This window comes from Pituophis catenifer, unplaced genomic scaffold, assembly GCF_029215685.1.
Source record: "Pituophis catenifer annectens isolate HBS135680 unplaced genomic scaffold, rPitCat1.0.hap2 SCAF_5, whole genome shotgun sequence".
NCBI classification, from domain to species: domain Eukaryota; kingdom Metazoa; phylum Chordata; class Lepidosauria; order Squamata; family Colubridae; genus Pituophis; species Pituophis catenifer.
The window spans coordinates 29,914,790-29,929,105 of NW_027256885.1; the positions used below are offsets into that span (position 1 = coordinate 29,914,790).

Consider the following 14,316-nt stretch of genomic DNA (forward strand, 5'->3'; position numbering starts at 1 on the left):
CAAAATCAAAATTGCTCAAGAATACTACACAGAGCTTTATAATAAGGAGGATGTATTAATAGAAAAGATTGAAGAATAATTACAGGAGGAAGAGTCCCCACCAGAGAGGAGGAGAGAAAAAGGCTAAACAAAGAAATTACAATCGAAGAACTAAGAGTGGCAATTTCAAAACTTAAAAATAACAAAACACCATGCCCGGATGGTCTCCCAGGAGAAATCTACAAAAAATTTGATGAAATAATAACACCAAAACTATTGGAGATATGCAATGAGGCTTTATTGGAAGCAAAAATACCAGAATCGTGGAGGGAAGCATATATCACACTACTTCCGAAAGAAGGTACAGACCAAAAACAAATTAAAAATCACAGACCGATCTCCCTTTTAAACACAGACTATAAAATTTTCATGAACATAATTGCGGAAAGACTGAAAAGAATATTAAATTCTATTATACACCCGGATCAGAATGTCTTCTTACCAGATAGACAAATAAGGAATAACATAAGAATAGTTGTGGATGCCCTCGAATATTATGAAGCCCACCCGGAGAAGCAAATGGCTCTTGTATTTTTAGATGCCCAAAAAGCTTTTGATAATCTTAATCTTGATTGAACAAATTAAAATTATGAAATTTGGAACCAATTTTGAGAAAATGATAGAAACAATTTATAAATTACAAAGGGCAAGAATAATAATAAATGGGGATATGTGTCAGGTATGCTTCCTTCAATATCCAGGAAAGAAAACCCCAAACTCAAGCATTTTGAAGAATTTGGTACTTTTACTGAATATGAAATGATTAACAACCCAGTTAAAGCTGGAAGTGAGCAAAACGCGCGAAATGCATCTACTAAGCTTCTTTCCCCCCTCGTGTTTATAAATCATCAGCCAATCCAAAGGTCTTCCAAAGGTCAGGTGGCAACACGTCTGGCAGCGTCATTCATCAGGAATGTCGGACAGTTGGTCAGCCGTCCCCTTTTGAAGATTCAGTTTCATTTCTCACGAAGTCCCCTCCTATAAAGACAAAACCACCTCCTGCTCTCTTCCCCCCCTTTGCTCCATAACTAATCCCTCCCCGTTTCTTATGGCAGCTGAAGCAGGCAAGCTGAGGCTGACATTCGGCCCCCCTTGCAGAAGAGACGTTAGTCCTAAATAAAAGGGGAAAAAAAAGAGAGAGAAACAGAATATATACAATAATTATGGTTTATCTGGGTATTTGGCATAGAATTGTTGTACTTTCTTGGGAGCTCGGACATCCCGTTTATTTACCCATTCAGCCTGAGATAGAGGAAAATGTTTCCAGGCAATCAGATATTGGACTTTACCATGGTGTTTTCTAGAATCCAAGATTTCCTTAACCTCAAAATGTTGCTCCCCCTCTATGAGAATGGGAATTGGAGGGGTGCTTTGATCAGCCCTTAGAGGGGATGAGTGTTCAGGTTTCAATAAACTAACATGAAATACAGGATGTATTCGTCTCAAGGTTTTTGGCAATTCCAATTCAACTGTCACTGGATTAATCAGTCTAATCACACGGAATGGACCTACATACTTAGGTCCCAGCTTTTTGGACTTCTGGGTGGTTTGTAAGTATTTGGTAGACAAATAGACCTTGTCCCCCACTTTATAAATGTGAGCTGGGGACTTTTTCTTATCGGCTTGCGCCTTATGAGCTCGGTGTGCCTCATCTAATGCCTTCCGAGTCACTGCCCAGGTGCTCTTTAGTTGTTCAATCCAATCCATCAAGGAGGGATTTTGGGGATCATCTTGAGGTAACTCGGGAATGGGTACAAAATCCTGGCCCGATGCGACCTTAAAAGGGGTGAATCCGGTGCTACTGTGTACAGAATTATTATATGCCACTTCTGCAAATGGCAACAAGTCTACCCAATTGTCTTGTTGGTAATTTACGTAACACCTAAGGTATTGTTCGAGCACCCCATTGGTTCTTTCACAAGCCCCATTTGTCTGAGGGTGGTGACCTGAACTCAACCCCTGTGCGGAGCCTATCAATTTCAAAAACTCTCTCCAGAAACTGGAAGTAAATTGCACACCCCTGTCAGAAATTATTCTTTTCGGAGATCCATGTAGTCGGTAAATCTGCCGAATAAACAATTTTGCGAGGGTTTTTGCTGAAGGGATCTTTGAGCAAGGTATGAAATGTACTTGTTTGGAAAACAAATCAGTTACTACCCAAATGACAGTGCAGCCCTCACTGTCTGGTAAGTCCACAATAAAATCCATAGATATTTCCTTCCATGGGGTGTTCGGTCTAGCCACACTTTGCAGTAATCCAGGGGATTTTCCTGGAGGTCTTTTAGCCGAGGCACATACTGGACAGCTAGCCACATATGCCTCTATGTCCTTTTTAAGTGCAGGCCACCAAAACTGTCTCTTAACAAGATGTAAAGTCTTGACAAACGCAAAGTGTCCTGCGGCCTTGGCATCATGAGCATATTTCAATACGGTTGGCCTTAATGTGGTCGGAACATACAATTTCGATCCAACCCAAGCTAGTCTGTCGCGAAGTGTGCATTCATTTGAGTGGATTTTAAACCACTCGTCAGCTTTTAGCGCTTCTCGTAACTTTTCGAGTAAATCTCCCGAGAGTTCTGGATCGGTTTTTCTCTGCGCTCTGGTAGTGACAGGTGTTGCCAATTGCGTTAAGGGGATCATTGGTTGAACCACTTCCTTTTTTATGCTGTTGTACTGTGGCAATCTGGAAAGTGCGTCCGCCATGAAATTTTTTCCCCCAGGAAGGTAACGTAAAGTGAAATTGAATCGCTTGAAATGTTGGGCCCAGCGTGCCTGTTTGGGTGATAGTTTGCGTGGTGTTTTTAATGCTTCTAGATTCTTATGGTCAGTCCACACCTCGAAAGGGTGTTTCGCCCCTTCTAAAAATTGTCTCCATGTTAACAGCGCCCATCTAACTGCAAACGCTTCTTTCTCCCATATGGCCCATCTCCTTTCTGTCTCGGATAGTTTACGGGATGTGTAAGCACAGGGTTGTAATTTTCCATTCTCATTCTTTTGCAAGAGTATTGCTCCTACAGCGACGTCGCTAGCATCAGCTTGTACTACAAAAGGTTGTTCTATGTCGGGGTGTTTGAGCACAGGTTCAGCTGCAAACAATCGTTTCAGTTTTTCGAAAGCGGCCTGACAGTCCATAGTCCATTCTAGTGGTTTTGAGGGTTTGGGTTTTACTTCCCCTTTGGTTTTTAGCAAGTTTGTAATTGGCAGTGCGATTTTCGCGAAAGAGGGGATAAATTGTCTATAAAAATTAGCAAACCCTAAGAAACTCTGTAACTGTTTATGGGTGCGTGGTGCGGCCCATTCCATCACTGCCCGGACCTTTTCCGGGTCCATCTCTATTCCCTCATGCGATATACGATATCCAAGATAGTCGATTTTGTCTTGATGGAATTCACATTTAGAAAGTTTGGCATAGAGTTCAGCTGCTCTGAGTTTATTCAAGACCGCTCGAACCAATCTTACATGGTCGGCCATGTTGTCAGAATAAATTAGAATATCGTCCAAATAGACCAACACCCCCTTATATAGGTGCTCATGCAACACTTCGTTGATCAACTGCATGAATACAGCCGGGGCCCCCTGTAGTCCAAAAGGGAGTACTCTAAACTGGAAACATCCCAATGGGCAATTAAATGCTGTCTTCCATTCATCTCCCTCTTTTATTCTCACTCGGTAGTATGCCTCTCTTAAATCAAGTTTGGTAAAAAAATTTCCCTTCCCTAAATGGGCCAACATGTCCTTCATAAGTGGGAGGGGATAGACATTTTCCACACAAATGGCGTTCATGTTTCTATAATCAACTACTAATCTGAAGGATCCATCTTTCTTTTTGCGGAACATTACTGGCGCTGCCACCTTGGGTTTGGCTCGTTCGATGAATCCCCGTTCTAAGTTTTTGTCAATAAACTTTTGCAATTCCCCCAATTCTCGAGGTGTCATGGGGTATATTTTTGGTTTGGGAAGCTTCACCCCTGGGAGTATTTCAATGGTGCAGTCAGTGGCCCTGTGGGGAGGCAGAGCATCCTATGCTTTTTCACTAAACACTTCCTTGAGGTCCCAATATTCCTTTGGAATTTTCTCTTCTCCCTCAATATAGTTAATGGCTACTGCCGCCCTTTCTGGTCTTATGTTGTCCCTTAGGGAGGGGCCTTCCTTTTCCGGAGTTGGTTCTGCCGTACGGATGCGCAGGACCCCCGTTTTCCAATTTACTCGTGGGTTCCATTTACGAAGCCAGGGCAGTCCTAGAATGAGGGGCCTTTCCATGCCAGGTGCTACAATAAAGCTGAGCTTCTCTACATGATTCCCCAACTGCAGTTCAAGGGGTTCGGTCATAAAACTAGCTGGGCCCCCTCCTGCAATCGACCCGTCTAATTGACAAAATGCAATGGGTCTTTTTAAAGTTTTCAGTCTCAGTCCCATTTCCTCCACTACTTTGGGGCTAATTATGCACCTAGTGCACCCCGAGTCCAACAGGGCTAACAATTGCGTGTGAGTTCCTGTGGAGGGCACCCTTACTTCTACGGGGATGAGTAAGGGTTCTTCCGTGTGGCTCACCCGTTCGTCGGTGTCAGAGTCGGAGTCCGTCTCGCTGTCGTCATCGTTGGTCGGAGTTCCCAACTCACCCTGGTTCCGGGGAGTGAACTCAACGACTTCTCCTTTCAGGGCGGTGCCGCGGGTTTTGGCGGGTATTTTATCGCCTTTCTTTTGGCTGGCCCCGGTGGCTTTTGGCGGTGGTTTGGAGAAACATTCGGCCGCCCGGTGACCCTCCTTCCCACATTTGAAACAGGTGAAGGGCTTTGACTTGGGTTTGGATTCGGTCTTCCCGCCAGTCATCTTGGGTGCCCCCTTACGGTAGAAAGAGGATGACTGGTCCCCCATCCGCCTTCCTCGGAGTTCGCTCCGTTTCAGCTTGATTTCCACATCCTCAGCTACTATGTACCATCTATCCAAATCATTGGGGACCCCCATGCTCCTGCAGTCTCGATATATCTCTTCATTCAATCCATCTTTGAAACTCTCCAAAAGAGCCATTTCTGACCAGCCTGTCATATAGGGTGCCAGTTCACGAAACTCTTGGATATACTCTGCCACCGGCCTCCAGCCCTGCTGAATGCTCTTCATTCTGAGTCTCGCCTTTCGTTCAGCTAAATGGTCTTCAAAACGCCTTCTAAGGGCCCTCATGAACTGGTTGTAATTTCTCAGCAAGGGGGAGTTGTTATTGTGGAGAACCACCATCCACTCAGCAGCTACTCCCTCTAGGGCATTCGCGACGCTTCTGACTTTTGCCGCCTCTGTTTTGTAGTCCTCCCCCCAGTCCTGCATGTGGTTCCACACTTGGGTCAGGAAAAATCCCAAGGCTTTAGGATTCCCATCAAACTTCCCAGGAAGGGGGGGGATTTTTGGTTTTTTACGTCTGCGGGGGGGGGGCCCCGCAAGGCTGGGGTTCTCTGGCCGGCTGCATCTCTCCCTCGAGCTGCCGAAGCCTGGGATGTTCCCTCCTCAAAATCTTCCTCTCCCCCGCAGGCTGTCTCTTCGGGCTCCCCCCTGGGGTCTGCTTCCCCCTTCTCCACAGGAATTTCAAAAGACTCACGGTTTTTCCTGCTTTCTTCCACATCACGGATAAGCTGCAAGGCTTGGTCTATCATGAGGCGTTCCTTCTGCTGTTGCATCCACACTGCCTCCTTTTTCCGGGGTCTGGAAATTGTCACTCCCTGGGGTTCCTCTCCCCAGTCCGGCAGTCTCCCCACTCCCTTTGACCATCTAGCCTCTTCTGTCTCCAAACGGAGTTTTCCCAACCATTCTGCAGTCTCCTTTTCTGACTGGAGGGCAGTTGAACTGGCTGCCCCCATTTTCTCTTCTCCATCACTCCCCCGATCTGACATATTTTGGATTTACAGTCCCCTCGGTTTTTGTCCGGGATGACTGGTTGTGTCTTCCAGCTTAATGTCAGGTATGCTTCCTTCAATATCCAGGAAAGAAAACCCCAAACTCAAGCATTTTGAAGAATTTGGTACTTTTACTGAATATGAAATGATTAACAACCCAGTTAAAGCTGGAAGTGAGCAAAACGCGCGAAATGCATCTACTAAGCTTCTTCCCCCCCTCGTGTTTATAAATCATCAGCCAATCCAAAGGTCTTCCAAAGGTCAGGTGGCAACACGTCTGGCAGCGTCATTCATCAGGAATGTCGGACAGTTGGTCAGCCGTCCCCTTTTGAAGATTCAGTTTCATTTCTCACGAAGTCCCCTCCTATAAAGACAAAACCACCTCCTGCTCTCTTCCCCCCCTTTGCTCCATAACTAATCCCTCCCCGTTTCTTATGGCAGCTGAAGCAGGCAAGCTGAGGCTGACAATATGACAAATTCATTTCAAATTAAGAAAGGTGTAAGACAAGGGTGCCCGTTATCACCTTTGCTATTCATCTTGACACTAGAAACCCTATTAAATAGAATTAGGAAAAACAGCAGAATAAAAGGATTAAAGATTAGGAGAGAGGAGTAGAAAGACTCAGGCCTTTGCGGATGACGTAGTATTCATCTTAGAGAAACTGTTAGAAACGGGCCTGAGAATTTTGGAGGAAATAGGAAGGTATGGGGAGGTAGCCAGACTTAAATTGAATAAAGGGGAAACTAAATTGTTGGTCAAAAACTTAACAGAAATGCAAAAGAAAGAATTAGAAAAGGAATTAGACCTATAAATAGTAAATATATATATATATATATATATATATATATATATATATATATATATATATATATATATATATATATATATATGAATATGAATATCAGCTAGATGCTCAGCTCTGAAAGAAGATAACTATACACCTCTGGTTAAAAGAATAAAACTAGATATGGAAAAATGGGAGAAATTGCAACTATCACTTTTGAGCAGGACAGCTTCGATAAAGATGAATATCCTGCCCAAATTATTATATCTATTCCAAACGATACCCGTCATCTTAGACAAATTTTTTTTCACAGAAATTAACAAAATTATTAGGAAATTCATTTGGGCCAGGAAAAAACCAAGAATTAATTTGCTATCGTTACAAGACAACAGAAGTAGGGGAAGTTTCAGACTCCCAGCGTGGGAAGTATATTATAAAGCAGCCATCCTAGTATGGATAAGAGAATGGGTTAATTTAAGAAACAAAAGAATCCTAAATTTGGAAGGGCATGACCTACAAAAAGGGTGGCACACCTTCTTGTGGGACAAAAAGAAAAAGACCAAAACGTATTTCCATAGACACAGAATAAGAGAAGTATTAATACAAGTATGGGAGGAAATTAGAAGAAAACAATACATGAAAATCCCGAACTGGCTATCAACAATGGAAGCCATGATATACCCAAATACATTAGAGATTAAAAAAATGATTAGTTATAAAGAGCTTCTAGATAGCCAAGGAAACCTCATAAGTAATCAATCCCTAGGCGAGCAGGGAATACACATAGACTGGTGGCCATACTTGCAAATTCAATCTAGGTACAAAAAAGATAAGGAAGAATTTGGCATTGAGGTGGAAACAAACAGATTAGACAAATTACTGATAGGCCCAGAAAAAAAAGTACTATCTAGATTATATAACTATTTATTACCATTTGATAGGGCGGAAGAGGTAGTAAAAGAGCCAATGATAGCGTGGGCCAAAAATATTGGACATAATATAAATTTGGATGAATGGGAGATGATTTCAAATAGAAAGTACAAATTAACAAAAGTGGCAACATACAAAGAAAACCAATATAAAATGCTATACAGATGGCACCTAGCGCCCGCAAGATTAGCAAAAATATATCCAAATGTAAGTCCCAAATTTTGGAAGTGTGGATGTCACCAAGGTACCTTCTTTCATATGTGGTGGTCCTGTCCCAAAGCGATGAGGTATTGGAGAAAAATTCAAAATTGGCTACAAGAATCAACTAATGAAAAAAATGAATTGATATCTGAAACATTTCTCCTGGGAATACTGAAGATGAAATATCGGGAAAAAAATAGATATTTAATCATACATATACTCACTGCAGCAAGAATAGCCTATGCCCAATATTGGAAAGGAAAGTATACATCACCACAGGAACATATAATTCAGAAGGTTCTAGAATGTGCTGAAATGAACAAATTAACTTTAGAATTAAATGAGAAAGAAGACTCAGAATATTATATGGTGTGGTATGATTGGTACAGGTGGATTGACAATCGAATAAAGAATAGATAAAAGTTAATATAAATTTTAAGATGCATATGTAAATTACGTTACACTATGATGAAATGTAAAAGAAGAATCAATCTAACCTGTGTAGAAAAGTAACACTGTCTGACTGATTGTATTGTATTGTATTATAATAAATTTCAATAAAAAAATTAAAAAGAAAAAAAGAAAAAAGAAAAGAGTTGGACACAACAGAAATAGAAAGAAGAAATTTCAAAATTTCTTTACTCTTCCGGGTAGCAGACCAATATGGCGACTCTATATTGAATGCCAAGGACGAAGGGGTGATGTCCGGCATTTTCGAGGGTGTTGGGGGGCCAGCTGACCATCTTACAACCCCCGCCCAGCAAGCTGAAGCATAGCCGGCTCGATTGAGCCGTAGATGGAGCCGGAAGAACACCCGGCCGCCGTGGAGATAGTTAGGGATGGCGCGGTGGGCGGTAAATGGCGGCGAACGTTGAAACCGAGGCCCAGCTGACTGTCATGAAGCAAACGGCTGCGGGGCTGGAGCGGTTGAGGCAACGGTCGGCGATGTTGCTGTGGCGGTGGCGGCGCAGGCAGCACCGGCGGCGGTGCCTGGGCTGCCGAAAACTTGATTTGCTGCGTACTGGGCACTACGGGCGGCGACGTGGGGGCGGCGGCCATGGCTACGGAGGCGGAGCTGACTAAAATGACACTCGCAACGGCGATGATGACAGCAACGGCAGCAGCAACACCGGGAGGCTAGGCTATGAGGATGCCCTCTCTAGACGATGGAGAGGGCTTTACTGCAAGCAGTTACCCCCCCTCGATGTAATGGGGAGGGGGCCTGGACATTCTCCCCATTTTTGAAATACTAGGGGAGATATTTTCAATTTATTTATTTATTTATTTATTTATTTATTTATTTATTTATTTATTTATTTATTTATTAAATTTATATACCGCCCTATTCCTGAGGGACTCAGGGTGGTGAACAGCGAACAATAAAAATACATGTAATACAAACGTTAATAAAAAACCAATTAAAATATACTAAACACTCTGGTCCTAGATAATTCAAGACATCCCAGTTTAAAATAAAATCAAAAGCAATATAAAGGGAAAGTTAGGCCAGGCCGGCCTGCTGAAACAGGAATGTTTTGAGGGCACGGCGGAAAGTGCGCAGATCCAGAATCTTCTGTATCTCTGGGGGGAGCTCGTTCCAGATGGTGGGTGCCCTCAAAGAAAAGGCTCTCCCCCTGGAGGCCGCCAGTCGACACTGTTTGGCTGATGGCACCCTGAGAAGCCCCTCTCTATGGGAGCGTACTGGGCGGTGAGAGGCTATTGGTGGCAGAAGGCGGTCTCGTAAGTACCCCGGTCCTAAGCCATGGAGCGCTCTAAAGGTGGTAACTAAGACCTTGAAGCGCACCTGGAAGACCACAGGGAGCCAGTGCAGCTCGCGCAGGAGGGGAGCCACATGGGAGCGCCATGCTGCTCCCATAACTACCCGCGTGGCTGCATTCTGGACCAGCTGGAGCCTCCGGGTGCTCCTCAAGGGGAGCCCCATGTAGAGAGCATTACAGTAGTCCAGGCGTGAAGTGACGAGGGCATGAGTGACCGTATTTAACGAGTCCCGATCCAGAAAGGGACGCAACTGGCGAATCAGGCGAACCTGATAAAAAGACCTCCCGGCCACAGCCGTCAAGTGTTCTAAAGACAGCCGTGAGTCCAAGAGGACGCTTAAGTTGCGAACCCTCTCCGTGGGGGGCAATGACTCATCCCCAATAGTCAGTGATGGCACCAACTGACTATATCGGGACGTCGGAAACCACAGCCACTCGGTCTTGGATGGGTTGAGCCTGAGTCTGTTCCTCCCCATCGAGATCCGTACAGCCTCCAGGCACCGGGACATCACTTTAACGGCATCATTGGGGTGGTCCGGGGTGGAGATGTATAGCTGAGTATCATCAGCATACTGATGATACTTCACCCCAAAACCACGGATGATCTCACCCAGCGGCTTCACATAAATGTTGAACAGAAGGGGTGAGACAACCGACCCCTGTGGCACCCCACATACAAGGGGCCTCGGGGTCGACCTCTGCCCCCTGTCAACAAAGACTGCGACCGATCAGAGAGAAAGGAGGAGAACCACTGCAACACGGTGCCCCCCACCCCTAACTCTTCCAACCGGTGCAGCATGATACCATGGTCGATGGTATCAAAAGCTGCTGAGAGGTCTAATAGGACCAGGACAGAGGAGCAACCCCTGTCCCGGGCCCTCCAGAGATCATCTACCAATGCGACCAATGCCGTTTCTGTGCTGTATCCAGGCCTGAAGCCCGACTGGAACGGATCTAGATAAGCCGATTCATCCAAGTACTGAGGAAGCTGTCGCGCTACCACACTCTCAACAACCTTCGCAACGAAGCAAAGGTTGGAGACTGGACGGTAATTAGCCAACACTGCTGGGTCCAGGGAAGGCTTCTTGAGGAGAGGCTTCACCACCGCCTCTTTCAAGGCGGCGGGGAAGGCACCCTCTCTCAAGGAAGCATTTATAATCCCCTGGAGCCAGCCTCGTGTAACCTCCCGAGAGGCCAGCACCAGCCAGGAGGGACACGGGTCCAATAAACATGTGGCCGCGCTCAGTCTGCCCAGTATCTTGTCCACGTTTTCCGGAGTCACAGAATCAAACTCTTCCCAGGTAATATTCTCAAGACTTGCCTCCATCATCCCTCCCGAATCTACCCAGTCAGAGTCCAAATTTTCCCGAATCTGAGCGATTTTGTCATACAGATATTGTACAAAGTCCTCGGCTCTACCCTCCAAGGGGTCCTCCCGCGCTTCCTGGTGGAGCAGGGAGCGGGTCACCCTAAACAGGGCGGCCGGGCGATTATCTGATGATGCAATAAGAGTGGAAAAATAGTTACACTTTGCCGCTTTTATTGCCACCAGGTAGGTCTTAATATGAGACCTTACCAGTGTTCGGTCAGATTCAGAACGGCTGGCCCTCCAACTGCTCTCCAGGCGTCTTTTCCGGCGTTTCATCTCCCTCAGCTCCTCGGTGAACCAGGGAGCCAGGTGAGATCGACGCCGGGTTAGAGGCCGCAAAGGCACGAACCGGTCCAAAGCTCCAGCGGCCGCCCTATCCCAGGCAGCCACTAGGTCTTCAGTCGAGCCGTGTGCCAGAGCCTCAGGAAGTGGCCCAAGCTCCGTCTGGAACCTATCCGGGTCCATCAGGCGCCTGGGGCGGAACCACCTCATCGGTTCCGCCTCCCTGCAGCGGGGTGTGGCGGTTCGAAGGTCAAAGCGAAGGAGGGAGTGATCTGACCATGACAAGGGCTCGATCGCTATATCCCCTATCTCGAGACCACTCAGCCACTGACCAGAGACAAAAACCAGGTCCAGCGTGTTTCCCCCCGTGTGAGTAGGGCCATGAACTAATTGGGTCAGGTCCATGGCCGTCATGGAAGCCATGAACTCCTGAGCCACCTCAGACGCCTCACCGATGGATGGCAGGTTGAAGTCCCCCATGACCATAAGCCTAGGGCTATCAATCGCCACCGCGGCTATAACGTTGAGTAATTCAGGCAAGGCCGCTGCCACGTGGCAGGGAGCCAGGTACGTAACCAGCAGGCCCATCTGCACCCCATGACCCCACTTCACAAGGAGGGACTCACATCCGGCCATCTGAGGAACAGTGGCCTCCCTCGGACCAAGACACTCTTTAATGATAACTGCCACCCCCCCGCCCCTTCCCTGTGACCTTGGCTGATGAAATGCCTGGAAACCGGGTGGGCACATCTCTACGAGAGGGACTCCCCCCTCCTGGCCCAACTTAATCACCTGAATGGCCCTATCTGAAAGAGCATGATAGTAGTGGGGGCTGAGAACTGAAGACATGATTTTTTGATCTTCCCCTGACTGTTCCCCCCCCCCCCTTACTAAACCTAGGCCTAGTTTGGCCATTCAGCGAAAATACTTGCAGCTGTTCGATCAACTTATAGCCTTTATTTTAAATATCTTTTCCTCCTTGACTATCCTAGTTATCCTGATTATCTGATTTCATCTCTTCCGCCTGGATACTCCACCTTGCTTTTTTCGACCTTATCTTCGGATTTTTGCTGGTATCAGAAAGGGAGGAAGCATAGACATCGAGAGTCTTGAACAATTTATTTGTAATATTTATTCAAGTGGATGGGACGGACCATCTTCTCCTTTGTCTCTAACTCTGGACGCCGTGAGAGGGCGGTCATTGAGACTCTAATCCCCCTTTTTGACTAACTTATTTTAATCACAAGACTTTCCCATCACTGTAAGAGGGAGTTGGTATTCTGATGTTCTATTATATTAGCTTCTTTGTACAATTATCTACTTTACCCTTTTTGTCTTAACCTTCTGTTTTAAACCATCTTTAACACCTTAAGAAGAAAATGGCCTTTCATCGCCTCCAATTCTATCTCACCTCTGATGTATTCAATAACAGAGCTCCTAGCACTGTGAGATTCCCCCCTCTCGCAAGTTTGGCCCTCCCAGTTATCTAGGGCCGCCCTCGAGGACGGGTTTTGGAACCCCGAGAGGTGGTATGCTAAGAACCGGAAGCTTTGGGGTTTTTTAGATAGTTTTTCAAACTCTATTTTAAGGGGATCTGGGAGGAGGGTAGTTTCCAATGTAAATAATGAGGCTGGGGGGCCTCCCGGGAGGGGGGTGGGTTGTATGGGTTCAGGGATTAACCCGCGAGGGACCGGATCTAGTCCATCTGAAGAGCGCGGCGGAGGAGATGCAGAATCAGGGGCCAAGGAGAGGGTTAGAGCTTGTGCTGTTGATAGCCATTACATCAGTACTGTAGGTGGGAAGGGCAGATATGGCGGGAGTAGGGGGCCACATCAAGTTGCAGGAGTGTGCGCTCGCTGTCTTCAAGCGGTGGCATGCTCCGGCCCCCAATGCTCTTCTCGTTCCCCAGGTGGCACAGACCCTCAGGCCCTGGGCCTTCGGCTGATGCTATGCAATGCCAGGTCCGTGGTAAATAAAGCCCCCCTCATTTGTGATCTTGTTCAGGAGGGGGGAGCGGACCTGGTGGGTATTACGGAGACCTGGTTGGGCCAGGAGGGGGGAGTCCCTCTTGTAGAGATGTGCCCACCTGGTTTCCGGGCATTTCATCAGCCAAGGTCACAGGGAAGGGGCGGGGGGGGTGGCAGTTATCATTAAAGAGGGTCTTGGTCCGAGGGAGGCCACATCCCTCGAGGGAGGCTCAGACGGCCGGATGTGAGTCCCTCCTTGTGAAGTGGGGTCATGGGGTGCAGATGGGCCTGCTGGTTACGTACCTGGCTCCCTGCCACGTGGCAGCAGCCTTGCCTGAACTACTCAACGTTATAGCCGTGGTGGTGATTGATACCCCTAGGCTTATGGTCATGGGGGACTTCAACCTGCCATCCGTCGGTGAGGCGTCTGAGGTGGCTCAGGAGTTCATGGCTTCCATGACGGCCATGGACCTGACCCAATTAGTTCATGGCCCTACTCACACGGGGGGAAACACGCTGGACCTGGTTTTTGTCTCTGGTCAGTGGCTGAGTGGTCTCGAGATAGGGGATATAGCGATCGAGCCCTTGTCATGATCAGATCACTCCCTCCTTCGCTTTGACCTTCGAACCGCCACACCCCGCTGCAGGGAGGCGGAACCGATGAGGTGGTTCCGCCCCAGGCGCCTGATGGACCCGGATAGGTTCCAGACGGAGCTTGGGCCACTTCCTGAGGCTCTGGCACACGGCTCGACTGAAGACCTAGTGGCTGCCTGGGATAGGGCGGCCGCTGGAGCTTTGGACCGGTTCGTGCCTTTGCGGCCTCTAACCCGGCGTCGATCTCACCTGGCTCCCTGGTTCACCGAGGAGCTGAGGGAGATGAAACGCCGGAAAAGACGCCTGGAGAGCAGTTGGAGGGCCAGCCGTTCTGAATCTGACCGAACACTGGTAAGGTCTCATATTAAGACCTACCTGGTGGCAATAAAAGCGGCAAAGTGTAACTATTTTTCCACTCTTATTGCATCATCAGATAATCGCCCGGCCGCCCTGTTTAGGGTGACCCGCTCCCTGCTCCACCAGGAAGCG

General features: G+C 47.1%; 1 protein-coding gene across 1 annotated transcript in view; it reads right to left on the reverse strand.

Moving 5' to 3' along the window:
* LOC139317607 (vomeronasal type-2 receptor 26-like) overlaps nt 1–8,549 on the reverse strand; it is a 28,228-nt gene extending 19,679 nt beyond the window's left edge. Inside the window, exons 1-3 of the mRNA XM_070944694.1 lie at nt 8,480–8,549; nt 5,317–5,369; nt 4,517–4,659 (exon numbers count right to left, since the gene is read on the reverse strand). Of these exons, the coding sequence (XP_070800795.1) occupies nt 4,517–4,659; nt 5,317–5,369; nt 8,480–8,549 (266 nt within the window). The remainder of the gene's footprint in view (nt 1–4,516; nt 4,660–5,316; nt 5,370–8,479) is intronic.
* Between the last annotated feature and the right edge of the window lie 5,767 nt (nt 8,550–14,316).